This window comes from Hyla sarda, chromosome 7, assembly GCF_029499605.1.
Source record: "Hyla sarda isolate aHylSar1 chromosome 7, aHylSar1.hap1, whole genome shotgun sequence".
NCBI classification, from domain to species: domain Eukaryota; kingdom Metazoa; phylum Chordata; class Amphibia; order Anura; family Hylidae; genus Hyla; species Hyla sarda.
The window spans coordinates 176,513,857-176,529,075 of NC_079195.1; the positions used below are offsets into that span (position 1 = coordinate 176,513,857).

The 15,219-nt window shown below is 43.9% G+C and overlaps 1 protein-coding gene across 2 annotated transcripts in view; it reads right to left on the bottom strand.

Annotated features, from left to right (window-relative positions):
• Nucleotides 1-215: 215 nt before the first annotated feature.
• Nucleotides 216-15,219, bottom strand: part of TMEM254 (transmembrane protein 254) — a 41,929-nt gene continuing 26,925 nt past the window's right edge. For both annotated transcript variants that reach the window (XM_056531396.1, XM_056531395.1), the window contains one exon: nucleotides 216-643. In XM_056531396.1, the coding sequence (XP_056387371.1) occupies nucleotides 526-643 (118 nt within the window). In that variant the 3' untranslated portion in view covers nucleotides 216-525. The remainder of the gene's footprint in view (nucleotides 644-15,219) is intronic.

Here is a 15,219-nt window from a genome sequence, read left to right on the forward strand (position 1 = left end):
TATAAATATATATATATATATATATTATATTTATATTACACACACAGAAGTGGTCAAGTATGATCCTTGATTTATACTGCACTGCCTACAGACTTCTCATCTGACAATCTGCAGGCTCTTTACTGTATTGTTGGATTCAGAAGGAAATGTACACTGGCTGAATGTCTTCTTTTCTTCATAACCACAATATTAAAAGAAAACAGACAACACTCACATTTGTGAAACCTCAAAAACGTTAGTTTATTGTCTAGAATCCAGAATCAGCTCATACATGATGTGCTATAAATTGATTCCTTCCCATTCCTTTGTAAGGAAAATGACCACTGTGGTTTATTCCACAAACTTAGATTATAATGCTGGAACTTGGAACAACCGACTTGGAAAATGTAAAAAAAACTATAACAAAAACAAAAAAACTGTAGCAGGATTTTACATAGCAGGTCCCTGAAACTGGTAAAGGGTTAACTATGTAATGTTCCAGGAAGCACATTGGCCTTGGATCCTTGTTCAGACTTTCCTCCTGGGTTATCTTTTTTTCTTCCCTGGCTTGTATGCAAGTAGGAGAGAGAGAGAGGCTATTCCGAATAGGAAGGTTTGCATTAGCCACTGCATTCTAGCTCCAGGGTCAGTGATGCCTTTGGTGCTGGAAAACAATAAATAAATAAAATACATGCATAAATAATGATATTTAAAGTGAAGTTCCACATTTGATTTGAATTGACAATAGTCACTGAACTTAAATATACCCATAAAAGGGGATATTATGATTTAATCATAAAACTTTACATGGTCACTGTAGTTTTAAACAATGAGGGGCATTTACTAATCTTTTACTATGTAGTCTGGTTTTTACCCTGTTTTTCTCTACTTCATTTTTGACTATGTGCGACAAATTTACTAAATTGTTGCACGGCGTTAATAAATTTGGCACACATAGGCAAAAGTGGGAAATTTACTTCATGTAGTGGAAAAAATAGTCTGTTCCTTTTTCCTGCTGTCTGAATAGGTTTGGCTGCTAGGTTTCCTTCTGGATCTTTTGTTTTTGAGTTTTTTTTTTTTTAGCTTTTTCACTACATCTAAATAATTCAATAACTAAATTGTAGTCATGGCTCAGAATAGTGTAAATGGCGTTTAGTGTGTGTGTGTTTATTACATTTTTTTTAACACTGTTTTTTTTCTCCCTAAATGTACATTTTTATTACTTCTTCTACAGATCTGTGTATCCTGTGGACTCCTTCGGATTCGGTGGACTACTTCGACGACCAGCGTTTTTCTTTGCTTGATGTTAATAGAATGGTTAATGAGGGCTTGTGGGGGAGTATTTTTGTAATAAAAAAATTTTTAAACCTGTTTTTATTTTTTTTACTTTACTGGACAGGCTTAGTAGTGGAAGCTGTCTTACAGACGGAGTCCATTACTAAGCCAGGCTTAGCGTTAGCCACAAAAACAGCTAGCGCTAACCCCCAATTATTACCCCGGTACCCAACGCCACAGGGGTGTCGGGAAGAGCGGGTACCAACAGGCCCGGAGCATAGAAAATGGCGCTCCTGGGCCTAGGCGGTAACAGGCTGGCGTTATTTAGGCTGGGGAGGGCCAGTAACAATGGTCCTCGCCCACCCTGGTAACGTCAGGCTGTTACTGTTTGGTTGGTATTTGGCTGAGAATAAAAATAGGGGGGACCCTATGTGTTTTTTTTTTTTATATTTAATTATTAAAAAAAAAAAAAAAAAAAAAAAAAAAAATGCATAGGGTCCCCCCTATTTTTATTCTCAGCCAAATACCAACCAAACAGTAACAGCCTGACGTTACCAGGGTGGGCGAGGACCATTGTTACTGGCCCTCCCCAGCCTAAATAACGCCAGCCTGTTACCGCCTAGGCCCAGGAGCGCCATTTTTGACGCTCCGGGCCTGTTGGTACCGGCTCTTCCCGGCACCCTTGTGGCGTTGGGTACCAGGGTAATAATTGGTGGTTAGCCCTAGCTGTTTTTGTGGCTAACGCTAAGCCCAGCTTAGTAATGGACTCCGTCTATAAGGCAGCTTCCACTACTAAGCCTGTCAAGTAAAGTAAGGAAAAATACAACCGGTTTAAAAAAAATTTTGTTACAAAAAACACTCCCCCACAAGCCCTTGTTAACCATTTTATTAAAATCAAACAAAGAAAAACGCTGGTCATTGAAGTAGTCCACCGAATCCGAAGGAGTCCACAGGATACACGGATCTGACATAAGAAGAAAAAAAAAATGGGTTAGTACATTTATTATCACCTGCTCACACATCTCCCGCCCCACACGACTACAACTGCCAGCATGCCCTTACAGTAAGGACATGCTGGGAGTTGTAGTTGTGTGGTGCAGGAGGTGTGTGGGCAAGCGAAAAGCTTGTCCCCTGCCCCCAGCTGCAGGACTACAACTCCCAGCATGCCCTTACAGTAAGGTGGGGCGGAGGCCGGGCACAGTGTTTCCCAACCTGGGAGTTGTAGTTTTGCAACATCTGGAGGCACCCTGGTTGGGAAACACTGTTTTAGGGCTTGGGCAACTTACCAGCTTCCGTAGGATCCAGCGCCGCACGACATTGCCGCAAGACAGTGCCGCGCAACAGTGCCGCCCGACGATCTCCGTCACCGATTGTTGCTGGAGCCTCGGAAGGGTAAGTGAACGTCTTCGACTGTCCCCTGCAGCTGTTTAGTTTTGCAACAGCTGGAGGACTACAGTTTACAGACCACAAACCAGTGGTCTGCAAACTGTGGCCCTCCAGCTGTTGCAAAACTACAACACCCAGCATGCCCTGACAGCCAAAGCCTTTGGCTGTCAGGACAGGAGCCCGGGCTCCTCATTCTGCCTCCCCGCTACCCTCACTTATGGGGACACTGATATACATCCCCCCTTGTCTCCCGCCCGCGCCGCTCAGCTCCCGCTGCTACCAGACTACAACTCCCAGCGTGTCCTCACTGTAAGGGCATGCTGGGACTTGTAGTCTTGCAACAGTTAGCAGACAGATGGGAGTTGTGTGGCGCTGGCAGGTGAGAGGGGGGGGGATGTAAATCACTGCAGTGTCCCTGTAGTGAAGTGAGGGTAGCTGGGAGAAAGTATGTCGGAGGCCGGGCCGCAGTAGCTTTTCCTGCTTCACGTTGGAGCTGGAGTAAATTTAGTCAATTTTTACAGCCGTTGCGACTGTTTATTGCGCTGCTGCGACTGTCGCAGTTAATAAATACCTGACCACTGCAAGTCAGAAATGCAAACTAGCGTAAATCAAGCGGGAAAAAAAATCAGACTTTCTAGCTCTTGCTAGAGAAAGTCGCACGAAAAATAGCGTAGGCGCAATTGCGACAATTTAGCACCAAAAATAGTCAGAAAAAAATGACTAAACCGCTTAGTAAATGCCCCTCAATGTGATTTCCTATATCAAATTGTAATTCACTTCATTTACCGAAAAGTACTCCTTACCCCAGAAAAAAGCTAAAAAATCTTGGCCACTAGGTGTCTCACTTCCCTGCAATCTGCTGTCCACTGCCTATATTTAGGGAAATTCCATCTCTAGCACCAAAGAAACCAAAAACAGAACACAGGAAATGGGAGTAAAACTTAGCTAATGCTATGCAACGGAAAGAGCCTGGACTGTGTGCATGCATCCTGAGCCTGCCTGCCTCCATTAGAGAATCCATGCTGTCTGAAAAGTAAAATAAAGGCTTTCCTCTCATCTATACCCACCCATATACTTCTTTGCAACTATCCTTACTATGTACATAAGGCAGCCTGAATGTAACCCCTTCATCCTCTTTAGCTTATTATAATCATCATTGAGTGCTCAGACCAGGGCTGCTTTTGTGATGTTACCTCCTCCTTGTGATCCAGTTTCTGTTTTTTCCTTTCTGCTTACACAGCACCTTGTAAAGTCAGGGCACCAATAACCCCCATTTCCTTCTTACATGCCATCTATAACAGCATACTGTAAAGCTACCCCAGCAAAGTACAAGTCTGTTCAGTGCAGTGCTCATTCTCCAGCATAGCATAGCAGAGAGGAATAGGTGTTGTCTTGAGATTTGCCAGAAAAGTAAGGGAAAGAAGCCCAGGCGTTGGTACTGCTGGTAAATAGAAATCTGGTCCCACCCCATGAAATGTAAAGAATGAGAAATCGTTGTGCATGATTGAGGGAAATGTCAGACACTCCATAACAGCAGTAAGAACATATATGAGCACCTGTATATAAGAAGGACATGGCTGTAGTGGAGAGGGCACTGAGGAGGGCGACAAAGATAATAAATAGTTAGGGAGGATTACAGGACCAAGACAGATTATCAAGCTTGGGGTTGTGAGAGGAGATATCTTAGGGGCAATTTGATCACAACGTACAAATATATGAATGGACAGTACAGAGATCTTTCTAGTGATCTTCTTATACCTAAGCCGGTAACCATGACAAGGGGGCATCCTCTACATCTAGAGGAAAGAAGGTTTCACCATCATGACAGAAGATTCTTTACTGTAAGAGCAGTGAGACTATGGAACTCTCTGCCGCATGATGTTGTAATATCTGACTCAATAAACAAGTTCAAGGGGGCCTGGATGTTTTTCTGAAAAAAAAAAATATAATATTACAAGTCACAGATACTAGATTTATGTGGACGGAATGTTGATCCAGTTATTTATTCTGATGCCATTTTGGAGTCGGGAAGACATTTTTTCTCATTGTCATGGGGCAATTGGCATCAGGCGCATGTTTTTTTTTTCCTTTCTCTGGATCAACACAGTAGGGTTATAGGGTGGAGTTTATGGACTGTCTTTTTTTTCAACCTTATAAATTATTGAACTGTGTAACAAAAACCCACTTGTCACCACTCTTAGGCTAAGTTTCCACTTGTTTTTTTGGGTGCATTTTCCCCCCCAAAAACGCCTGCGGCCAGATGTTAGCTGTAAATCAATGAGAATTTGCTAAATTCTTTTTCCACTTTGCGTTTTTCAGTTTGGCATTTCTTTTTAATCCTTTTGGAGTTTTTTCACTCTTTTTTTTTTTTTTTTTAGCTCCTTGGCAGTTTTGCAAAGTCACAGCATGTTGAGCCTATGGCGTTTTTTTCCCTGAAATCCTGGAGTTTTTCTCCTGTAGAAGTCTATGGGAGTAAAAAAAATGCCAAGAAAAACGACACGTGGGTTTTAACTTTGGCGTTTTTGCAGGAGTTTTTTTTTGGGGGGACTATCGATCCCAAAAAGTGAATGAGATACCTTTTGATAAAATTTCGTAGGGTACTATTACAAAAAATATTTAAAAAGATACAGTAGTGATGGAAAAAAAATTGGATTTTACGAAATGTATCTTTTTTTATAACAAAATTTGTATAAATTTTTAAAACAGGGATCAATTTATGTGCGCGGACAATAATAAAAATGTAGTGTGTATGTGGGTGTGTGTGTTTCACATTTTTTTTTCTTTATTTTTACATTTTTTTAAGTAGTACTACTACTTCCAGCATGGAACACACTGTTCAATGATGGGAGTAGTAGTTCTGTACTAATAGACAGATCGCCCTGGGTGTCACTTCTGACACCCGTTGCGATCCTCCTGTATAATTTATAGATGCGGCTGGCCGCTCTTCTATGGTCCCCTGCACTGCCGTATATTTACACTTATTCAAATTTCCCGCAGAGAGCTGTGATTGGCCAGATGGTTCCAGCCAATCACAGCCCTCTGTGGAAAATATGAATAGGTGTATATATACGTCAGTGCAGGGGACCATAGAAGAGCGGCCGGCCGCATCTATACATTATACAAAAGAATCACAGCGGGTGTCAGGAGTGACACCGGGGGCGATCTGTCTATTAGTACAGGGACTGCTACTCCCATCATGGAAGTGTGTTCCATGCTGGGAGTAGTAGTACTACCTAAAAGAAAAAAAAGAAAAGAAAAAAGTGAAAAACACACACACGATTTTTTATTATTGTTGGCTAAATTTTTAGTGCCCTTCCTGCCCACATAAATTGATCCCTGTTTAAAAATTTATTAAAATTTCGTTATAAAGAATATAAATTTAGTTAAATTTTTTTGCCCAAGGGGCCAAAAATGCAATTTCCACTCAAAAGGCAAAAAACGCCAGCAAAAAGACGCCAAACACAGGAAAATGCTGTGGCGTTTTTTTCGGCCACAAAAAAAACAAGTGGAAATTTAGCCTTACTATCTGTTACAGCTACATGTTACCTGGGCAGTCTTTACAAGGAACCCCAGGTCTGCCCCAGTTATTGCCTGTCAGGACCTGCCAAAAGGCATGTCCTGATATGCTGCCTGCCAGTGTAAAACTAGCAGGCAGCATATATATATATATATAAAGCATTAAAAAAAAAAAAAAAAAAAAAAAGTGTAAAAAAATAAAATAAAAATGCATAATGTGTAGGATGACACGGCTCATGACTGCCGCCGCTATAAGTGGATGCAGAAAGCTACCCAGCTGCAGCAGGAAGCTCATTATTGTGACTGTTGGCAGGCATCTACAGCATGTAATATGCTGCGGATGCCTGCCGGCAGTCACAATAACGAGCTCCCTGCTGCGGCTGGGTAGCTTTGCGAGTCCACTCATAGTGGCGGCAGTCAAACTGAGCTACCCAGTCGCAGCAGTGATCTTGCCCTTGTGACTGCCAGGGGCATCTGTGGTGTGAAATATGCTACAGATGCGCTCTGTTTCGAAAAGTTTCGAAAAGGGGGTCACTTCTGGGGTTGCGGTATTGTTCTGACAGTTAGAATGCTTTGCAAGATGAAGTGCGGCCTATAATATGTAATGATATCCTGAAAGCCAAATGGGGCTCCTCTCATTTTGGGTCCCATCATGTGGCCATGCAACCAAATATGACCTAAGCGGGGGTATTACCGAACACGGGACGAACAGCGTAATAAAATATGGGGCGCATTTTCTACTTTTCAGATGCAATGGGGGAGATTTATCAAAACCTGTGCAGAGGAAAACTTGCCCAGTTGCCCATAGCAACCAATCAGATCGCTTCTTTCATTTTTCACAGGCCTTCATAAAAATGAAAGAAGCAAGCTGATTGGTTGCTATGGGCAACTGGGCAAGTTTTCCTCTGCACAGGTTTTGATAAATCTCCCCCAATGTACAGAAAATATATCCCAAAAATGATGCATTTGTGGAAAAAGAAATAATTTAAAATTTTCCCCTGATTTTGTACCCATCCCAGCTATACAAAAAGGACTCAAAGTACTCACTTTTGGTTTAGGTGAATACTTTAGGGGGTGTAGTTTCCAAAATGGGGTCACTTGAGGGGGTTCTGTATGGTTCTGGCAGCTAAAACCCTTTGAAGGCATGAAGTGCGGCCTATAATCCATCTGGCCTAAAATGATGCCCTGAAAGCCAAATGGCGCTCCTTTCCTTCTGGGTCCTTCCACGCGGCCAAGGAACCATATATGGCCTAAGTGGGGGTATTTCCAAACACGTGCCGAGCAGCTCAATAAAAATATAGGGGGCATTTTTTCCAATATAAGAGGTAATGTACAAAAAATATGTCCCACAAATGATGCATTTGTGAAAAAAAGCTAATTTCAAATTTTAAACACTGACTTTGTAATAATTCCTGCCAAAAAAGCAATGGTGTTAAAATACTCACTGTACCCCCTAGCGAATACCTTGAGGGGTCTAGTTTTTAAAATGAGGTCCTATGTTCTACCACTTTCAAATCTCTGCAAACCTTGCACAGTACAAAAAAAGATGTACTTTTCAAATTTCGAAAATTTCGAAAGGCTTCCAATTCATTTAAAATGTGAATTAAAAACAAATGAAATGCTTTCAAAATAAAGTAAACATCTGAAAGTATATGTTTCATAAACTGGGCAGAAAGTATAAAAATATGCAACCGATTATTGTTAAAATAGAAATGAAATTTCATGATTTTTTGCATTGTAAACGTGGTGTGAAGTCACGTTTCCAGTCCCGGAGGTTTCTGGAACTAGAGACGCAGTCCCCGCATAGAATGCGGGTGCTACAGGGAGATGGTGGGGGGTCTCTTTGGATAGGGAATAAAATGTTGTTGCCCGGAATACCCCTTTAAAATTAAAGGCATGCAGGGGATTTTCCTGATGTTTTCCGTTAGACGTCATATTACAGTGGTTTAGTTTGCAAACAATTACTATGCCATAAATTGCCATGACTTTTGGTCTTGAGGTTTTCACAGGTGAAACATGTTTAAAAACCATGTTTTGTGGGGAGGCTCACTAGCTGCATGTAAACCCAACCTTATGCTTTCATATATAATCTCTTACTGGAACATACTGCCATCTAATGTACACTTCGGGTTACTACAATACAGTCATGAAGGTTTTTAGGGATTGGGCATAAAATCGAAAAAGAACAGTGGATTTCTTATGAAAATGCATAGGGGTACCAAAGTAGTATATTGTCTATACAGCATGGGGCACATAAATATTTCTCAGACATCTTACGGTTATTAATGTTTAAAGGGGTACTCCACTGGAAAACATTTTTTTTTTTTTTTTTTAAATCAACTGGTTCCAGAAAGTTAAACAGATTTGTAAATTACTGCTATTAAAAAATCTTAATCCTTCCAGCACTTAGCTGCTGTATGATCCAAAGGAAGTTTTTTTCTTTTTGAATTTCCTTTCTGCCTGACCACAGTTCTCTCTGCTGACACCTCTGTCCGTGTCAGGAACTATTCAGAGCAGGAGAGGTTTGCTATGGGGATTTACTCCTGCTCAGGACAGTTCCTGACATGGACATTGGTGTCAGCAGAGAGCACTGTGGTCAGGCAGAAAGGAAATTCAAAAAGAAAACAATTTCCTGTAAATCATACAGCAGCTGATAAGTACTGGAAGGATTAAGATTTTTTTTTTTAATAGAAGTAATTTACAAATCTAGGAAAGATAGTGTAGCTCACTCAGTAATCAAGAAGATACTTGAACCTGAGGTTAACTGGTGTTGCCCTCACCCAAGGGCCTATGGAAAATAATAAATAGGTATAGTTGAAAAACAACTAAGGACCAGTCCTCAAGGTGTATCAGAAATATGATCCAGATAATAAATATGGTATTTTTAATTATATAAGTCACAGGTATATATATGTCACTAATACCTGTCCCTGCAGGGCCCTTGCAAGGGACATAGAAATCAGTGCATGAAATTCAGTGCATAAGTATAATACAAATACTCATAAAAAAATAAAATAAATTAAAAACTTGCATCCATATGAAAAAATATTGTGCTAGCAGCAGTTCAATGTTCTCATGATAGAGTTCCAGTAGCTAAGTACACAGTTCAATTGTTTGCGATCCTTGTGTGGAATAGACAGTAGCAATCGTTGGTGGTACAGTATGTATCACATTTATAAGAATAACGATACGAGGTCTGGTGCACGGCACCACTCACCACTCCTGAAGCCGTCTATGGGGCTGGTTGTACGGGCTGACACGGAGAGGTCAGGTCTCCGGAGGTGCCCGGTGTCTTAGTAGCAGCGCAGGTCTCCTTCTCCTGTGGTCCTCGGCTGGCACGGGTGGCACCGGCCTCTCTGGTATGCCGTGGATTGCTGGTTGGTCCAAGGAGACGGCGACAATGGCAATAGTTTAGCAGCAATGGTAGTGTAGTAGCAGCGGTGGAAGTAGGTGCGGCGTGCCTCGTGTGAACTGAGCGCTGTGCGCGCGTAGTAGAGCAGTGGTCCCGATAATGAGGACTTCCAGCAGTTGCAAATGGTAAGTTGGAATATCGCTATATTGAAGATGAATTCATATGTATGATAGTAGATGCAAGTCTATGGTAAGTTTCTAGACGCGTTTCAAGGCCTCGGGCCTTTTCCTCAGTAGAAATATATGTCTATGTATATGCCGACCTGTGACTTGTATCATTAAAAATACCATATTTATTATCTGGATCATATTTCTGATACACCTTGAGGACTGGTCCTTAGTTGTTTTTCAACTATACCTATTTATTAATTTACAAATCTGTTGAACTTTCTGGCACCAGTTGATTAAAAAAACAAAACAATTTTATAATATATATAGTTTTCCAGTAGAGTACTACTTTAAGTACAAAAATAAATAACATTTATATATATTAACCCAGTATGTAAACATAATGTTTACTAAAACCACAAAACCAACTGCATGACTGCCTTGTGTGTTTTCTAAATAAATATTGGGTATTTCCTAAGGAATGTAAAACAAAGAGAAAGCTAAAAGTTATATCTAAGGTTCATATAGCAGTTTTTCCAGTGTACTGGGAGGTACTGTATTTTTCGCCGTATAAGACACACTTTTTCTTCCCCAAAACTGGGGGGAAAAAGTCGGTGCGTCTTATACAGCGAATACACCCCTATTGCGGCGGTCCCTGCGGCCATCAACGGGCGGGACCCACGGCTAATACAGGACATCACCGATCGCGGTGATGCCCTGTATTAACCCTTCAGACGCGGCGATCAAAGTTGACCGCCGTGTCTGAAGGGAAAGTGACACTAACCCAGCTGTTCAGTCGGGTTGTTCGGGACCGCCGCGATTTCTCCGCTTACAGGACACCGGGGGGGGGACCTTACCTGCCTCCTCGGTGTCTTCTCCGTTCAGGGATCCCCTGTATGCCGGCGCTCTCCTTCCTAGTCATCACGGAGAGCGAGGATACCCGGCCGGCAGCAGAGCCGTTCCGGAGCGACAGGGACACGGCGACAGTGATGGAGCGACATCCAGGACAGCGGTGACGGGTCCAGAGCGGCAGGGACATGTGAGTATTACCTCCTATGCAGTGGTCTTCAATCTGCGGACCTCCAGATGTTGCAAAACTACAACTCCCAGCATGCCTGGACAGGCAACGGCTGTCCGGGCATGCTGGGAGTTGTAGTTTTGCAACATCTGGAGGTCCGCAGGTTGAAGACCACTATTGGGTTAAAAATCTTTATTTTTTTTTTAGATTTTGCCCCTAAAAATCGGGTGCGTCTTATACGCCGGTGCCTCCTATAGGACGAAAAATACGGTATATGCCTGCCATAAAGGTGTGCCAAGCCGTACCGAAAGCATTGTATGAGTAATGGAAGTTGTCAGGAGTCATATACAGATAAAGCCAGTGCCAAAGACGTTGCACCAGTGTGACATCTTACGCAGAGTACATCTGCTCTATGCATTTGTATACATCACTAGTCACTTACACAGTAGTTTTTATGCCACTGCTACGATACCAGCATTGAGCAAATATACTAGTGGTCTCTGTTCCACTTACTGAACAGTAAGCCAGGTATGTGTCCAACCAAAAGGAATCTGTGCACCAGCTTAAAGGGGTACTCCACTGCCCCAGCGTTCAGAACATTTTGTTCCAAACACTGGGTGCGGTCGGCGGGGGGTTGTGACGTCACGGGCACACCCCCACAAGACATCATGTCCCCTCCCATAGACTTGCATTAAGTGGGCATTAAGTGTCATCACGACTCCCACACCCAGCATTCTAAAACGAATGCCGGATGCTGTGCATAGATCGCTTTTGGATAGGGGATAAGGAGTCTAGGGGCGGAGTACCCCTTTGAGTGCAAGTTTACAAGTAGTAATATAAGTTATGAATTTTATACTGTGTAAGGGTATATTCACATGTACTGTAACATAACATACAGTGTATATAAATGTAAATTAAAAAAATTCAACACTGCAATCTGCAGTAAAAATTCTACAGCATGTACACCATGGGGGTGATTTATTAAAATCTGTGCAGAGTAGGGATCGACCGATATCGTTTTTTTTTAGGGCCGATAATCGGTGGAGATTAGGGCCGATAGCCGATAACTTATACTGATATTCCGGTATAAGTTATCGGCTATTTATCCCCCCGTGACACCGCTGCAGATCATTGATTTAAAGCGGGCGCTTTAAATCAATGCACTGCAGTGGCTTTTGCGGTGCCATAGGCCGCCGCCGCCACCCGCTTCTCTCCCCCTGCCTGTCCGGGGGTCCTGAGACCTATCAACGCCGCACCGCGACCGCCCCCCACCCCCGACCCGCACCGCAACCGCCCCCCCCCGACCCGCCGCACCGCGACCACCCCCCCGACCCGCCACACCGCCCCGGCCCCATTGCCTCCTCCATCCCCGGTTTTATAATTACCTGTTCCCGGGGTCCACTCTACATCTGGCTCCGGGGGCGTCCTCCTGAACTGTCACTGTGCGCACTGACGGTGACGTCACGTCACTCGTCATTGCGCACGGCGTAACGCAGGACGAGGCAGGAGCAAGAAGTAGCGTGGGCCCCCGGGAACAGGTAATTATAAAACCGGGGATGGGGGAGGCAATGGGGCGTTCGCGGTGCGGTGGGTCGGGGGGTCACGGTGCGGTGGGGGCGGTGCATTATCGGCAAGGTAATTGTCGATACCGATAATGCCCAAAATCGTGATTATCGGCCGATAATACCGGCCATACCGATAATCGGTCGATCCCTAGTGCAGAAGAAAAGTTGCTGAGTTGCCCCTAGCAACCAATCAGATTTCTTCTTTCATTTTTCAGAGGCCTTTTCAAAAATACAAGAAGTGATCTGATTGGTTGCTATGGGCTACTCAACAACTTTTCCTCTGGACAGGTTTTGATACATTTCCCTCCATGTGTGGAATTTACCCAAATAGTAGAAGAGAATATGAGAACATATTCATGTCCGATACAGACACAAAGCCTTATAGGTAGTATGGGCAGCCAAGAAACAGGCATTAAGTGCTGGTAAGTGAATGAGATTGACCTGGTCAAATTGTTGGCAAGTTACAACATTTTGGAAGGAATTTATCAAAACCTGTGCAGAGGTAAAAAGTGAAGCAGTTGCCCATAGCAACCAGATCACTTCTTTACTTCTTATAAAGGCATATAAAAAAAGCAATCTAATTGGTTGCTATTGACAACTTCACCACTCTTCCTGTACACAGTTTTAAAATAAATGTTACCCTTTGTGTGTGAATGTTTAGGTACAGTTTAGCATTGGTAATATACAGCATGTATAACATCTCCTGTTTGGGTTACATTTCTATTTCTTTTTTCTTCCTTATTTTTTCCCCTGCAAAATACCAGCTGATGCAGAAGCTCTTTAACCCCTTAAGGACAAAGCCAATTTTGGCCTTAAGGGGCTAAGGACCAGGCACGTATGAGTACGTCCCTGCGCCCTGGGTCTTGAGGACCAGGCACGTACTCCCGCCACGTGGGTTGCGAAACCGGACGCCTGCTGAAATTGTTCAGCAGGCGTCCGAGGCAAATGCCGAGTGGTGACCCGATGACCCGGAACTAGATGGTGATCGGCGGTCTACGATACACCGCCACTCACCTGCCATTGCTGGGGAGAGGTGACAATACTGTCACCTCCCCAGCAACGATACTATTGGCCGGCGATCGTCTGACCAATAGTAGCGCAGCAGAGGAGGGGTTAACGGTCCCTTCCCAATGCTGAACCAGCTCTCTGTGTTCAGTCAGCGGGTGCAGCAGTGAGGAGAAGACCGTGCATCCCCCCTCGGAGCTCCGGAGCCCCCTCACCAGCCTTAGAATAGGGACAGCGGATTGCAGGGACAGGTAGGAGTTAATAAAGTAAAAAAAAAAAAAGCCCCCCCCCCCCCCTAATAGGTCCCCAAGGGTCTGATCCCTGACACCGGGTCCTATTAGGGGTTCAGGGAGTTGTGCACCATCCGTTTTTTTTTTTTTGGCCGCAGCTTTTTTTTTTTTTTCTTTTAATAAAACCCCCAGAATGTCCCCCCACTCTGGGTGTTAGCGGGAAAATCGTTTGGGACCTTATGTACCCATTGCTGGATAAGGGTTTCCACGTATACGTGGATAACTTTTATACCAGCATCCCTCTGTTAAAATCCCTTTCCGCCAGATCCACGTCCGCTTGTGGGACCATGCGGAAGAACCAGAGAGGCCTCCCTCTAAAGGTCCAGACGCCTATACCCAAGGGTGAGTCCCGTGCCCTCACCCATGATAACCTGTTGTTGGTGAAGGATAAGAGGGATGTCCTTATGCTCACCACTATTCATGGGAACGGCAGCACCCCTGTCCCTGTGCGAGGTACCGTGGGACCGGTCCTCAAGCCCGATTGTATTCTGGACTACAATATGGGGGGAGTTGATCTCTCAGATCAAGTCCTCAAGCCATATAACGCCATGCGGAAAACACGGGCATGGTAAAAAAAAAGTTGCGGTCTACTTGGTACAGGTTGCCATGTACAACGCTTTTGTACTATCCCAGTACGCTGGCAACACAGGGACATTCCTCCAGTACCAAGAAGAAGTCCTAAGGTTCCTGATCTTTGGTGACCGGGAAAGATCAGGCCGGACTTCCCAAGGGTCTGGAGTTATAGGCGCCAGGATCGTCCCAGGCCAACACTTTCCAGGTGAGGTCCCCCACAGTGGAAAGAAGGGATGAACCCAGAAAAGATGCAGAGTGTGTAGCAGGAGGGGGATATGGAAGGACACCATGCATCAGTGCGACACTTGCCCAGATAATCCAGGCCTCTGCATAGGCTGCTTCAGGGAGTATCACACTTCCATGGAGCCCTAAATGTTCCCTTTTCAGTTTAATTTTACATAATTTGACCAATGTACCAAGTCCAGAGTACATTCCAAATTGTTAACCTCCTAAAACCACTAAATTGCCCCCCCCAAAAAAACTGAAAAAAATAAAATAAAATACCTGATAAGACCTCTGGGGGTGTTTTTTAAAAAATGGGCCATAGGTCACTGAGTCACTATCATCGGGGACTTTTTTATGTTGCCTCAAATGTGCAGTGCTCTCTCTCCACCTGAGCGGGTGCGCATTTGAGGCAACAGGTTAGGGACGGCCACACACATCACATTGCCAGAATGATGATTCAGAGCATAGGGTTTGGGGTGGGGATATTTTTTTTTTAGTTTTGGCTATGCTCTGGGTCATCATTCTGGGAACATATCCTGTTTTGTTATTTTATTAGTTATAGTTTTCTGGACCACTGTACCCCATATTACGGGCCTCTGTACCCCACCTGTATACCCCAGTTACGGCCCGTTGTCCCCCATAGTGTTCCCCTATTTTAGGGCTCAGTGCTCCCCCCATTAACGCTCCTTGAGGGGGGGTCCCACATCCTCTGCTATGAAAAGCTCAAGGCCCCTGACTGACCTCATGCCTATACCAAGACCTGGTGTGCACCAGCAGAGCCAAAATCATCCAAAAATCAGGCATTTCCTTACTCTAAAGAAATGTATTTACAAATTGTGGGGTGTCTTTTCTGCAATTAACCCTTGTA